Source organism: Ahaetulla prasina, chromosome 1, assembly GCF_028640845.1.
Source record: "Ahaetulla prasina isolate Xishuangbanna chromosome 1, ASM2864084v1, whole genome shotgun sequence".
Classification (NCBI taxonomy): Eukaryota; Metazoa; Chordata; class Lepidosauria; order Squamata; family Colubridae; genus Ahaetulla; species Ahaetulla prasina.
In genome coordinates, this window is record NC_080539.1 from 142,149,642 (window position 1) to 142,163,948 (window position 14,307).

At 37.7% G+C, this 14,307-nt stretch overlaps 1 protein-coding gene across 1 annotated transcript in view; it reads right to left on the bottom strand.

The window, feature by feature from the left end:
- The window catches only part of LRRC1 (leucine rich repeat containing 1), a 102,056-nt gene that overhangs the window by 49,842 nt on the left and 37,907 nt on the right, over positions 1-14,307 (bottom strand). Inside the window, exons 3-4 of the mRNA XM_058177058.1 lie at positions 6,201-6,279; positions 3,431-3,520 (exon numbers count right to left, since the gene is read on the bottom strand). Of these exons, the coding sequence (XP_058033041.1) occupies positions 3,431-3,520; positions 6,201-6,279 (169 nt within the window). The remainder of the gene's footprint in view (positions 1-3,430; positions 3,521-6,200; positions 6,280-14,307) is intronic.

Consider the following 14,307-nt stretch of genomic DNA (forward strand, 5'->3'; position numbering starts at 1 on the left):
TCCTTGTATGTCCAATCACACTTGGCCAATAAAAAATTCTATTCTATTCTATTCTATTCTATTCTATTCTATTCTATACAGTAGAGCAGGGGTGTCAAACTTAATTTCATTGAGGGCCGCATCAGGGTTGTGTTTGACTTCTGGGGGTGGGGGGTTGAGCATGGCCAGAGTAGGCATGGCCAGCTCAACGTCCCTCATGTGGTGACCCAAGCACTCTGCCAGCGAAAACAGGTTCCCAAGATCCAATTTCGGCTGCGACGGCCTCCTGCAACCCTCTGCTAGCAAAAACGGAGCTCGGGAGGCCTCCCAAGTTCCTCTATTCACTGGCAGAAGCACCATGGCCCAGTCCTTTGCTGTTTCCAGGGCGGCCCTATGGGCCAATTCTAAGCACCCCGCAGGTGGAATCCAAGTCCTGGGCCTTGAGTTTGACACCCCTGCAGTAGAGTAAACTGAATAGAGAAATATTGAAGGAATTATTTTTGGTAAAAATAAACAAATGTAAGAAAGTGAAAGGCTAAAGAACAGTTTTATTTAATGCAACTCTATGTATTTCTAGGCATTAATTCAGGATGTAAATAGAACCATTTTTTTTAAAAAAATCAGCTTAATGTGGTTCAGATCACTTGGGAAAAAATTCAAATGTTTTAATTGTACTGCTTTAATAATTAATGGCTTGGTAGGTTTCCACATAAGAAAACCAAATCTCAACGTTTAATTTTCCCACTTTTAAACACCTTGAAATCTGATTATACAAGCAGTTTCAAGATGTTAAATGATTAGGGGAGGGGGGTTGAAAATCTTTCTCATTTAATTTTAATTCAATTTTCTTTGTGAATGGATAGGAACTGTAGCTATACAAATTAAACATTATACTATATGAAATGTATTTTGAGTACATGCCATAAAGAATTATTCTGCCTTTTCAGGACTGAGTACTTATTTATATGTTTGTTTTCAGCTGTAAACTGTATTGCTCCATGAATATAATTCAAGCATAATTTTATACCTGATGACCAACCAAAATGTTACTTCCCTGAGTAATGACATACACAGACAACACTAATAGCAAACTTGAAAGTAGGGGAAAATACTTTTTTTTCAATCTGAGATTGAATATCAAAACTCTTGAGTTAGTACGTGGGCTTAACAGATTGCATATTATAAAAAAAGAGAACATTTAGAAAAGAGAAAAGCAAGTGTGGGTACTTTTTTCAAGTATGATTTTATATTCTTTTCTTCTCACCTATGAAGTCTAATTTTACAGCGGTACATCCTGTTCAATAATCTCCAAGCTCCGTGCAATAAAAATTGAAAACTGAAGAAAATTATCTTGACTTTTCAAAAAAAAATAATGCCATTTTTATTTCTGAAGATCTATTGATTTAAAATGGTAGCTAGCTGTATTTAGCCCTTTTTTAATATGCAGATCCTCATTTCTATTCCAGTCAAAAGATGGTTTAACTTCAAACAAATCCTCACCAGGAATTATAGATTGAAATGCTTAGGAAAAGATTCCATCCTCCCGGATTTTCATTTTTCTTTGAAAACCAAAGTCTATCAACGTGAATTAGAAATAAACTGGAGGATTGAAAAGTATTTATGCCAAATGCAAGAGAACCTTGTTCTGTACTATGTTGTTATCTGCAAATCCCCCTATCAGGTACGCGAGAAACAGTTTCATATGTTCAGTTTTTGGTATGCAGTTTTGATCACTCCACCATCTTGTGCTGAAGTGTTTATTTACTTGCCCACCCCCAATTTCAAAGAAATCCTAATTTGTCACATTCTCACTCTGTACATTATCCTCTCACTTCAGCAGTGAAAATGAAGAATACATGAGAGTGAGTAAGAGGAAGATCTGAGATAACCAAGACACAGTATCCTTATTTTTGCTTTTTCCTTCTTCTTTTTTTTTATTATTCTCTGGATCTCAAAACTTCACCACCCATCTCATTCAATGGATTAAGCAGCATAAAATAATTGTACTAAAGAAGCAAACAAATAATTAATTAATTAGTTAATTAATAATGCTTTCCCTAGGTTCATAGTCTCATTATCCAATGAAATATAACCCCTGCAACTAAGAAATGTCACTCTGAGTACATCTGAGTTATTGGCGATTAGGAATTCTAACACAGAACAGTAAAACTGAGAGCAAAATTGAATGAAATTATCATAAAAAGTTTAATATAAGTCTAATATTATTGTTATGAAACATTAAGGTTCAGAGATACACATTTAACAGACTGGCATGTCAGAGATTTTTTTTAATGAACCAGACATCTTTGGAATATATTAGACATTTATTAATCACACATTGAGTTCTATCTTGCTCCTACCCTTCAAACTGGAATACTGAAGTTTCTGATTTCTGGAGGCACCCAGCATGTTAGGGTTACTATATTCAGTTGGACAATTATATTTCTCTGTCTATACTGGATTCTCAAATGTTGAATTTAGTACTTTCAAAACTGCTCAAGTGATGTCAAATATTCTTTCCATTAGAAACAATCACAATTTGGAAGGAGACCCTGCTTTTGTGTCTCTTAAGAATAGTTGTTGCAAGAATAAGTGAGTAGAAATTCGTGCTGACTGCTACAAGTTATCTAACTTCAAACATATTGGCCAAAAGCTTCTAACATAAGAAAGAGCTCTGCAAAATGTTAGAAAGATGTTCCCCACAAAGAAAGTTGCACTATCTTAGCAATATGGCGTTTTCTGGAATACTTGCAGAGACCGTCTTTGGTTTGTACTACTTCAGTCAGTACCACCAGCAAATGAAATAGCTATGCATGCACCTACATGCTGACAAAGTCTGAAGCAGCCACATATGTGACTGTGTTAATATTATAAGGAAAAGTGATTTGCATATACTAACATACTTTGCAAAGTATCCATTCTGAATGCTATTTAAGGTACAATTTAAAAATTTCAAAAGGAAACAGCTGAAACAGCAAGGAAAAATCGGTGACGCAGCTATTTCTACCAAGCATCAACAAACACGAACATAAAGAAAGATGTAAATTATATGAAGAAGAATTGTAAGTTTATATTTTCATGCAAGACATGTTATCTGCATCATGCCATTTCGACATTTCCCATTTTTTACTGTTTATGCTTATATGTTTTACATATGTTTATTAAAAGGCAGTATTCTTTCATTATATATAGAAAAGAATAGATTTAAAACCATCCTCGGGCAAAAGGAAAAGGATTCTAGACTGAAATAGTGCTTGATGCCATTCAGAAGTTGAAGCTGAAATGGAGATTCCTCATGACATTTTTAGTGGACCCACTATTCCAGGTGCAAATGATCCAGGACATTAACAATGCCCTTGGTCTGAAATATTCGTGAGGATCTAAATTTATATCTAAAGTCCATTTGTATCACATTTTAGGTTTCAAACATTCTGTAACTAAAAAAGCTTACTTTCCAATATTTTCAGGTAATGCTTGAAGAGAGATGTCATTCGCAGAGAGACATGTTAAATTCTGTAATTCAGGAAAGCTTTCAGGCAACCTATAGAGAAAAAGTAAAATTTATCCTTGAGAATGACAAAGGGTAAATTCAGTTCTCCAGAAGGAAAGCTGGCATTATTAACATTTCAAGTCTATTTACTAGAAATAATATATTTGGTTTTACAAAGCAGGAAGCAAACGTTCTTGGAGACATGAATAGAATTATAATCATTTATCCACAGCAAGCCTTAAAGCTCTAGATTGTATTCATAATATGGGGAAAAAAACATGCTTGGTTTATCAATAATACTTGTGGATATATGATTTAGTTTTAACTGGGTCTTTGGAAAGCTACTGTTGTTTCCAATGTTCCATTCCTTCCCTTCTCTTCCCTTTATCCTGCCTTTATTTTTTTTATAAATAACTCAAGGCATTAAACATACATAATATTTGTTCCTCCTCCTTTCCCCCTCACAATAACAATCCTGTGACATGAGTTGGCCCACAGTCACCCAGGTGGCTTGCATACCTAAAGTGAGACTAGAACCTGGGGTCAGCTTAGACCAGACCAAAGAAGAGAGTCACTCCTCTTTATAACTATTTTTCCAAAACAATATAAGCAAGGATATTGATGGAATCTGGAGCTTATTAGAGGGGAGGTGTGAAAAGGCTGGCTAGCCTTGAATTGCTGATGGGGAGAAAGTGGCTGAAAGGAGATCTGCCCTAAAGTCTTGCTATATTTATCTAGTAATTTCTACAGTGCTTGCATCATTTTAGTGAGATTCCTGTCAATAGACAAATAGCCATTTCTAGTAGTAGTCTCATTTCTGGTTCTTCGTGCCTGACAGATATTCTCTCCAAATCCATGTAGTAAAGGTTGGTATGGCACTACACAGAACAATTTATTTTTTTTAAAGTAAATCATTACTTCATTGAAATACAGCAGAGCTATGGCAGTGAATCCCAACAGACTAGCCCAAATCAAACATTAAGCATGTATTGGTCTTTCATATGATGACAGTGGTCACTCTATGGAAGAGCTCATTTTAAAACAGGTGTCAGGCCTGGAAACCATATTAGACTTTAGGGTTCCAGACGCTGCCACATTTTTCCCCTGAGGGGAGGAAGGGGGGCTGAGGGGTATGGTAACATTCTTCAAGCGGTCAAGGTCGGATGGTGTTCACATCTGCAGGAAGAGTGGCAAGAAGATATTCGAATGGACTGGGAGAACGTGGGACCATGTGACCATCAAAGGGGTCAGGGGGGTGGGACTCTTGGGGTTTGTATAACTGGGGAAAGAATCCGGAAATTCAGTTTTGGAATTTCACTCATCGTGTGCCAGTTTCCTCATGCTAGTAAAGAACTCTGGAAAACAATGGCTTCTGAGTTTTTATTATGCAGAAGAGGTTTTTCTGGAACCTTGACAACAGGGACTTTCTGCATATTAAATAACAACTTTCAGAGCAAGGATGGACAACTATTCAATGAACAGGATTTGCAATTCAAGGTGGCAGAGAGAAAAGTAAGCCAAATAGATGGGGCAATTATGCAAAATGTACTGAGCCACCTCAGGCTTTAAAATATTTCTATTAAAGTTCTCAGGGAAAGGACTTTGATTTAAGTGTGCCAAACCTATTTTCAAAGGCACATAACTATTTTAGTGAGTGTCCCACCTAACATATTGAAATGGGTTTTTGGTAAGTATACCTTGAAACTGGCAGTGCGATCAGAAGGGGGTTCAGAGATGGTGAAAAAAAGAAGGGATTGGTGGCCACAGGTTGTCTGCATTGGCTATAATTTCTTATGAAACAGTGAACTGCAACTGCTTTCTTTCCACGAGATATTGTCTCCAAGGACCCAATTTATTAGCCCTGTTCTTGGTACTTAACAGGAAGCAATTAACTGTTGGTTAAGATGGATGGAATAGAGAACATTTTAACTTGTCAGGGCTACACCGTTTGTCTCAATCTGAGGAGAACTTTTAATGAGTGGGAGGCAATGAAGCACCACATTGAATCACCAGAGATACAGTGGCATCTGCCAGCCAATTTTCTTTCCGGAGTTTGCTCTCCAGGACGATTAGCAAGTATGGCCATCCCTCATATTCATTCTCAGCTGCAAAAGTAGCATTTCATACGGGGTTGGGTTTTTGGTTGGGGGCTGTTGTTGTTGTTTGGAAAATGCATGGTCAAACTAGTAATTAAATACTGAGGCATCTTATTATCTTTTGCTCAGAAGTATCTCCCAGAACTACCATACAATTATATAAATGTGCTAATCAGGTATTAAATAATAGTCCTGAGACATCTATCAGCTTCCCTACAACATCTGAAGCTGCTTAAGAATTTTTCCAGATTCTATATCATTGGTGAGTTCCAACCAGCTACTGCAGATCGCAGGTATCTGTTTGTAAGTCACAGGTGTCCTCAGTTCTGAGTAGTGTGAAATTTCCCCCTTTTTTTTCTTTATTGCTACGATTAACAAAGTTGAGGTTATATTGATCCCTTAATTCATGTTTTCCTTTTGTTGCTGAGTTTAGTACCAACATGATTTTTAACACATCTGTATACCATTAAATTCTTCTTGGGGCAACGGCAATTTCATTTAACTATAAACACCAATTTTTCTTTAGTAGAATCAAATCTATTATTTGAAGAAGATATATAAAACTGAAAAAGACAATTTTACACTTTTAAAAAGGTTTGGAAAATATTCACAGATCTATAAATTACAAAGATTACCTTGTAAGAGGGTTTCCACTGAAGTCTGCTACCTGTAATGATTTGCAAAACGAGATGCTTTCAGGGATTTCAGGAATATCTGTAGGCGAGAAAATCAGATATTAATTATCTGACTAATATTAATTATCTCCTGCAATCAGAAAATCAAATGTTTAAGGGTCATATTCGCAGATCCCAAGAGAGCCCCTACTACAATGCTTAAGCTCAAGACCGGCATGCCCAAAGTAGAAGTAAGAGCAGGGCAGTTAGTAATTATACTATATATTGGTTGAAGACAACTCTCTTTCCTAATGGCCTGGTTCCACTGATTCTGAAACATGATTACTTGTCACCATGGGTGTTAGCAGTGAATCAGCAATTAAGATGCTCCGAGTTTACCATAGACCTACTTCTCTCTTCTGCTTTTGACCAGGGGAAAAAGGCAGTCCCTCAAAAAAGTTGAATGATACAAAATACCAAATTAAGGTATTTCCTGTAAGAGTAGAATGCTAATACCAAAAAGCATTTGGCAATCCACAAGCAACCTACTGGTATTAACTTTTCCCAGGTTGAATAAGGACTTTTTTGAAGCCAGTAATAAATAGGCTTACATCTTCAGGGCAAATTCACGAAATGCTTACTAACACAGAGGTCCCAACCCCCAGTCCGTGGACCGGCACTGGTTCACACCATGCCAGAAACCAGTTCGCACAAACAAGCGAAGCCCCATCTGCGGGATGCAGGCAGCACACAAAAACAAACCCCCTCCAGTCCACAGAAAAACATCTCTCCATGGAACTATTTATTTATTTATTTGTTTGTTTGTTCATACTTTTATACCGCCCTATCTCCCTAGGGACTCAGGGCGGTTTACAGCCAGATAAAAACATAAATATATACAGAATAAAACATTAATTTAAAAAACTTATTCAATAGGCCGAATATTTAAAATAGAAATATAAATAATAAAACCCCATTTAAAACCAAATTTAAAATTTAAAAAATCCTAGTCCAGTCCTGCGCAAATAAATAGATGTGTCTTAAGCTCGCGGCGGAAGGTTCGAAGGTCAGGAAGTTGGCGAAGTCCCTAGTCCCTAGTGCCCAAAAGATTGGGGGCCGCTGACTAACAGAACAGAATCTACCCATGCGACTCTGGGGAAATAGAAAATTCCTAACATTTATTGTTCCACCGCAATTGTATAGGGATCTGGACCAAAATTACATACTACCTCTGCGGCAATGCCTCTCAGGAAGGAGAGGAGAATATTATATGAACTATCTTCTTTCGGTCTCCAACCTTCCTTTCACCTACAGAGTCAAATTCTGTGAGACTGTAGTGAAAGCGCAGCAACAATTAAATTTCCAGAGTTTTACTAATTCTATTTTATGAATTTTATCCTTCTGGTTTTATTTTCTTTAATATGGTGTTCTTTAATTGTAATAATAAACTTGATTTAATAATGACAAATTAATCATGACTTTTACAAAATAGCATTTAGAGGAACGAGATGAAATAGGCTTGATAAATGGAAAGCTTTAACAAAAAAAAGCGTACTATTGTCTTTAGGATTTCAGGAATATCTGTAGGCGAGAAAATCAGATATTAATTATCTGACTAATATTAATTATCTCCTGCAATCAGAAAATCAAATGTTTAAGGGTCATATTCGCAGATCCCAAGAGAGCCCCTACTACAATGCTTAAGCTCAAGACCGGCATGCCCAAAGTAGAAGTAAGAGCAGGGCAGTTAGTAATTATACTATATATTGGTTGAAGACAACTCTCTTCCTAATGGCCTGGTTCCACTGATTCTGAAACATGATTACTTGTCACCATGGGTGTTAGCAGTGAATCAGCAATTAAGATGCTCCGAGTTTACCATAGACCTACTTCTCTCTTCTGCTTTTGACCAGGGGAAAAAGGCAGTCCCTCAAAAAAGTTGAATGATACAAAATACCAAATTAAGGTATTTCCTGTAAGAGTAGAATGCTAATACCAAAAAGCATTTGGCAATCCACAAGCAACCTACTGGTATTAACTTTTCCCAGGTTGAATAAGGACTTTTTTGAAGCCAGTAATAAATAGGCTTACATCTTCAGGGCAAATTCACGAAATGCTTACTAACACAGAGGTCCCAACCCCCAGTCCGTGGACCGGCACTGGTTCACACCATGCCAGAAACCAGTTCGCACAAACAAGCGAAGCCCCATCTGCGGGATGCAGGCAGCACACAAAAACAAACCCCCTCCAGTCCACAGAAAAACATCTCTCCATGGAACTATTTATTTATTTATTTGTTTGTTTGTTCATACTTTATACCGCCCTATCTCCCTAGGGACTCAGGGCGGTTTACAGCCAGATAAAAACATAAATATATACAGAATAAAACATTAATTTAAAAACTTATTCAATAGGTCAATATTTAAAATAGAAATATAAATAATAAAACCCCATTTAAAACCAAATTTAAAATTTAAAAATCCTAGTCCAGTCCTGCAAATAAATAGATGTGTCTTAAGCTCATGGAAGGTTCGAAGGTCAGGAAGTTGGCGAAGTCCCTAGTCCCTAGTGCCCAAAAGATTGGGGGCCGCTGACTAACAGAACAGAATCTACCCATGCGACTCTGGGGAAATAGAAAATTCCTAACATTTATTGTTCCACCGCAATTGTATAGGGATCTGGACCAAAATTACATACTACCTCTGCGGCAATGCCTCTCAGGAAGGAGAGGAGAATATTATATGAACTATCTTCTTTCGGTCTCCAACCTTCCTTTCACCTACAGAGTCAAATTCTGTGAGACTGTAGTGAAAGCGCAGCAACAATTAAATTTCCAGAGTTTTACTAATTCTATTTTATGAATTTTATCCTTCTGGTTTTATTTTCTTTAATATGGTGTTCTTTAATTGTAATAATAAACTTGATTTAATAATGACAAATTAATCATGACTTTTACAAAATAGCATTTAGAGGAACGAGATGAAATAGGCTTGATAAATGGAAAGCTTTAACAAAAAAAAGCGTACTATTGTCTTTAGGATTTGGCAGTATAGGGTAGTCCAGCTCACGAGTCATTAAGCAGTCCCCACGGTCATTAAGGGAACCAATGGTTTGCTATGGGTATAGTTTTGCCAAAAACCAAAAGTGCTAGTTTTTGCAAAACTACTGTAAAACGTGGTCACATGACTTTGGGATACTGTAAACAGCTGTAAATGTGGCTGTGTAGCTGAGTGCCCAAACTTTGGTCATTTGACCATGGAAGGGGTCCAATTGTCAGAACTTTCAATCTGGGTCGAATGGATCGAAGTTATGATCTGGGTTAATCATAATCATAACTTTAAACAATTACCAATTGTAAGTCAAAGACTAGCTGTATCAGGTTTAATATATGAGTATTAAGAATTCCACACATCAATCATAGAGGAACATAGCTAGCTTATTAGTTTGACATTAGTCATAGGCCTGATTCACATATCACATTAAGCTGAGGTTGCTTTAATCATGATTTATTGAATGAACTGAGTTGGTGTAGGCAGTGTCTTAAATCATGAGTGGCTTGTTACATATGGTATGGATCTAGCCATAGTCAGCACATACAAGCGGTATTAACAAAAAAAATCAGCTTTTACATGGGTCTAAAGCAGGGGTGTCAAACTCACCCGGTGGCATCACATGACGTATCAGGACTTTTTCCCCTTCGCTAAACTGGGCGTGGGCATGGCCACTGCGTGACGCATCCGGCCCGCAGGCCATGAGTTTGACAGCCCTGATCTAAAGTATTTCATGAATTTCATATGTATTAATTTGACAATCTTTTGACAACCTTATAGTAACTTATCCTATCACCAACACTGCAGCAAGGAAATTAGGGTCTATGTTGTGACCACAAAGAAAAAAATCCCCCACAACATAGGTTCATTTATATCATTTTCATCCTAATTGCTTATTTTTATATTTTTTTAAAAAACAATCAATAAAGAACAAAGGCTAGCGACAAAAGTAAAAAATAACAAAAAAAGCTTCTTCCAACATGTTAAAAACAAGAAAAAAGTCAAGGAAACAATTGGCCCACTGCTGGGAGAAAGTAGCAAGAAGATGACAAGCAACAGGGAGAAAGCAGATCTACTTAACTCATATTTTGCATCTGTCTTTACACAAAAGGAAAAAACAATCCAACCTATCAAAAACAGCACTACAAAAAACAGATTAGAAACACAAGTTAAAATAGGGAAGAAAATGGTAAGTGAACACCTGTCTACCCTAGACGAGTTCAAATCACCAGGACCGGATGGATTACACCCCAAGGTTCTGAAGGAACTGGCAGACGTGATCTCAGAACCACTGAACTATATCTTTCAAAGATCCTGGAGCACAGGGAGCTGCCAGAGGACTGGAAAAGAGCTGATGTAGTTCCCATCTTCAAAAAGGAAAAACAGAGCCAGGAAACTACGGACCTATCAGTCTGACCTCAATACCGGGGGAGATTCTGGAAAAGATAATCAAGCAACGAATCACCGAACACCTAGAAGCAAACAAAGTAATAACCAAAAGCCAACATGGGTTTGTCAAAAACAGATCATGCCAGACTAATCTTATCGCATTCTTTGACAAAATGACAAAATTAGTAGACCAGAGGAATGCTGTCGATATAATTTACTTGGACTTCAGTAAAGCATTTGATAAAGTAGACCATAACCTACTACTAGATAAAGTAGTAAAATGTGGGTTAGACAGCACCACCACCAGATGGATTCGTAACTGGCTGACCAACCGCACTCAACGTGTAGTCCTCAACGGAACTACATCCACATGGAGGGAAGTATGCAGTGGAGTACCCCAAGGCTCTGTTTTAGGCCCAGTACTCTTCAACATCTTCATCAATGACTTTGACGAGGGGATAGATGGGGAACTCATCAAATTTGCAGATGACACCAAGCTGGCAGGAATAGCCAACACTCCAGAAGATAGGCTCAAGTTACAGAAAGATCTTGACAGACTTGAACATTGGGCGCTATCTAACAAAATGAAATTCAACAGTGAAAAAAGTAAGGTTCTACATTTAGGCCAAAAACAAAATGCACCAGTACCGTATATGTGGTACCTTGCTCAATAGTAGTACCTGTGAGAGGGATCTTGGAGTCCTAGTGGATAACCATTTAGATATGAGCCAGCAGTGTGCAGCAGCTGTTAAAAAAGCCAACACAGTTCTGGGCTGCATAAACAGAGGGATAGAATCAAGATCACGTGAAGTGTTAGTGCCACTTTATAATGCCTTGGTAAGGCCACACTTGGAATATTGCATCCAGTTTTGGTCGCCACGATGTAAAAAAGATGTTGAGACTCTAGAAAGAGTGCAGAGAAGAGCAACAAAGATGATTAGGTGACTGGAGGATAAAACATATGAAGAACGGTTGCAGGAACTGGGTATGTCTAGTTTAACAAAAAGAAGGACTAGGGGAGACATGATAGCTGTGTTCCAATATCTCAGGGGCTGCCACAAAGAAGAGGGAGTCAGACTGTTCACCAAAGCACCTGAGGGTAGAACAAGAAGCAATGGGTGGAAACTGATCAAAGAAAGAAGCAACTTAGAACTAAGGAGAAATTTCCTGACAGTTAGAACAATTAATAAGTGGAACGACTTGCCTTCAGAAGTTGTGAATGCTCCAACACTGGAAATTTTTAAGAAAATGTTGGATAACCATCTGACTGAGATGGTGTAGGGTTTCCTGCCTGGGCAGGGGGTTGGACTAGAAGGCCTCCAAGGTCCCTTCCAACTCTGATGTTATGTTATGTTATGTTATGTTAATTATATAAGCCAACTTTGGGTTTTCTGATTTGGTGGTCATATAAATCTAATAAAGAAATAAAATAAATGAATTTAAAACTCTTCATCTGTATTTAGAATTTTCACTGCCAGAGAACACAGATTCTGAACACTGTCAACTTGTCCTAACAAGAATTTTTAACACCTTATTCTCAATTAACAACTATAATTTTAAGGAAAATAAATATATCAGGACTGAATTTTTGGCAAACTCTTCCAAAAGCCAATAGTTGGGGATGGTAACGGTACTAAGTAGAGTAATAGGGGAAATGTCCTATTTAATAGGGACAGGGCGGCTAAGTCGCTGAGCTTGTTGATCGAAAGGTCGGCAGTTCAGCGGTTTGAATCCCTAGTGCCGCGTAACCTCCCATTACTTGTCCCAGCTTCTGCCAACAGAAGCAGTTCGAAAGCACGTAAAAAATGCAAGTAGAAAAATAGGGATCACCTTTGGTGGGAAAGTAACTGCATTCTGTGCACCTTTGGTGTTTAGTCATGCCAGCCACATGACCACAGAGACGTCTTCGGACAGCGCTGGTTCTTCGGCTTTGAAACAGAGATGAGCACCATGCCCTAGAGTCAGGAACAACTAGCACATATGTGCGAGGGGAACATTTACCTTTAAGGTAAAGGTAAAGGTTTAAGGTAAAGGTAAAGGTTTAAGGTAAAGGTAAATATTTACCTTTACCTTTTACCTATTTAATATGGATCAAATAGTCTGATGTGCGCCTGTTTATAAAATTCTGTTCTACATCTAACCAGGTCAAAGAACATTTAATGATGCTAGTTAATTGATCTCTTGAATGTGCAGGCCCCTTTCTGTCCTACGCACCACAGAATGCTCTTATTTATACATGTGACCGACCAGATGCTTTGGCAGTGGATACCCTGGCACTGCTAAACAGTAAGGCTATAAAGTATAAGCTCTATGACGCAGGATGGTGTAAACAGGCACTCCGTCAACTGAAAGTTAGCATGGCTAATGGGAAAAATGCCATGCAAGCAGGATTATAAATACAAGGACACACGTTTCTCTCCATACACTTAATGCTAAGAGAATCACAGCTAAAATGTGAACTGCAATCACAGCTGAAAACCTGCCTATAGTGCAGCATGGGAGTCTAATAAGACAGTCAGTCTGACATTACTACTTCATGCTGCCTCACTAAAATCCCACAAAATTGAACATGGCAAGTGAAACCCCCGTCATCTGAACAAGGCAGGGAAGAACGTGGTTGGAACAATTCCGCTGTGCTTTATCCAGTACCCTTTCTTGACTTCCTTTGAAGTTTCTGTAAGCAAAACCTAAACCATACCCTACCCAGGTGGGAATTTCTTTTTTTTCTCTCTCGCATAGATTTAAGCCCCTGTATAAATTTATACTTAAGGCTTTAGATAACTTGTAAAGTAAAATTGCATGATGGCTCACCAGATTTTGTTGCATTCTTTATCATCCTAAGCAATGAAAGCAGAGAATGGGAACACGAAAAAGAAGGGAAGAAAAATTCCCTTTGCTATTATCAGCAGAGATAGTGCTCCTTGAAAAGAAGTAGCAGTCTTTTACGAAATTTTGCAAAAGTAATTCAGAATACAGAAAAGGCCTACTAAGCCACAGTGGCTGCAAGAAACATTTTCGTATCCTTCGTACAACAGCAGCTTTATTAGGACAGCTCTAAGATGTTCAGAGATACCGCTATTTGTTTTAATGTACCAACTTTAATTCTAGTTTGTTTTATAACGTAACATAACATAACATAAAAAATAGCAAAATGTAACGTAACGTAACATTGCTATAGTTATTTCCATCTTCCAAGGAATCTATATGTTTTCCTTGCAGATGGAGAGATGTTTAAGTACAGCTGGATCTCTATATTGTCAAACGTATAACAGTGTGTCCTTGGAACTTAATAACCACACTTATGGACCTAACTTAAGTGCCACTAAGTGGAGCCTAATGTGGACACCTGATTCTCTTCCCAGATTTCTAACCATTATAGATTTAAATAACGGCAATAGAGATTCTGGATTTTTTCAAGACTTTTCCCTTCTCAGTTCTATCTAAAAATTTTCTTTCTACAGCTTGCTTCTTAAAGAGATTTAAAGATCTCAAAGGTCAGGGATTGAGACTAAATTGATTCTGAATTTAATAACAGCAACAAGACTGTTGATTGGACAATACTGGAAGAAAGAAGAGGTACCTACAATAGAAGAATGGATATTGAAAGTCATTAATTTGGCTGAGATGGCTAAAATCTCAGCTTTTTTAAAAGACAATACGCAGGAAAGATATTTAATTGAATGGAAAAA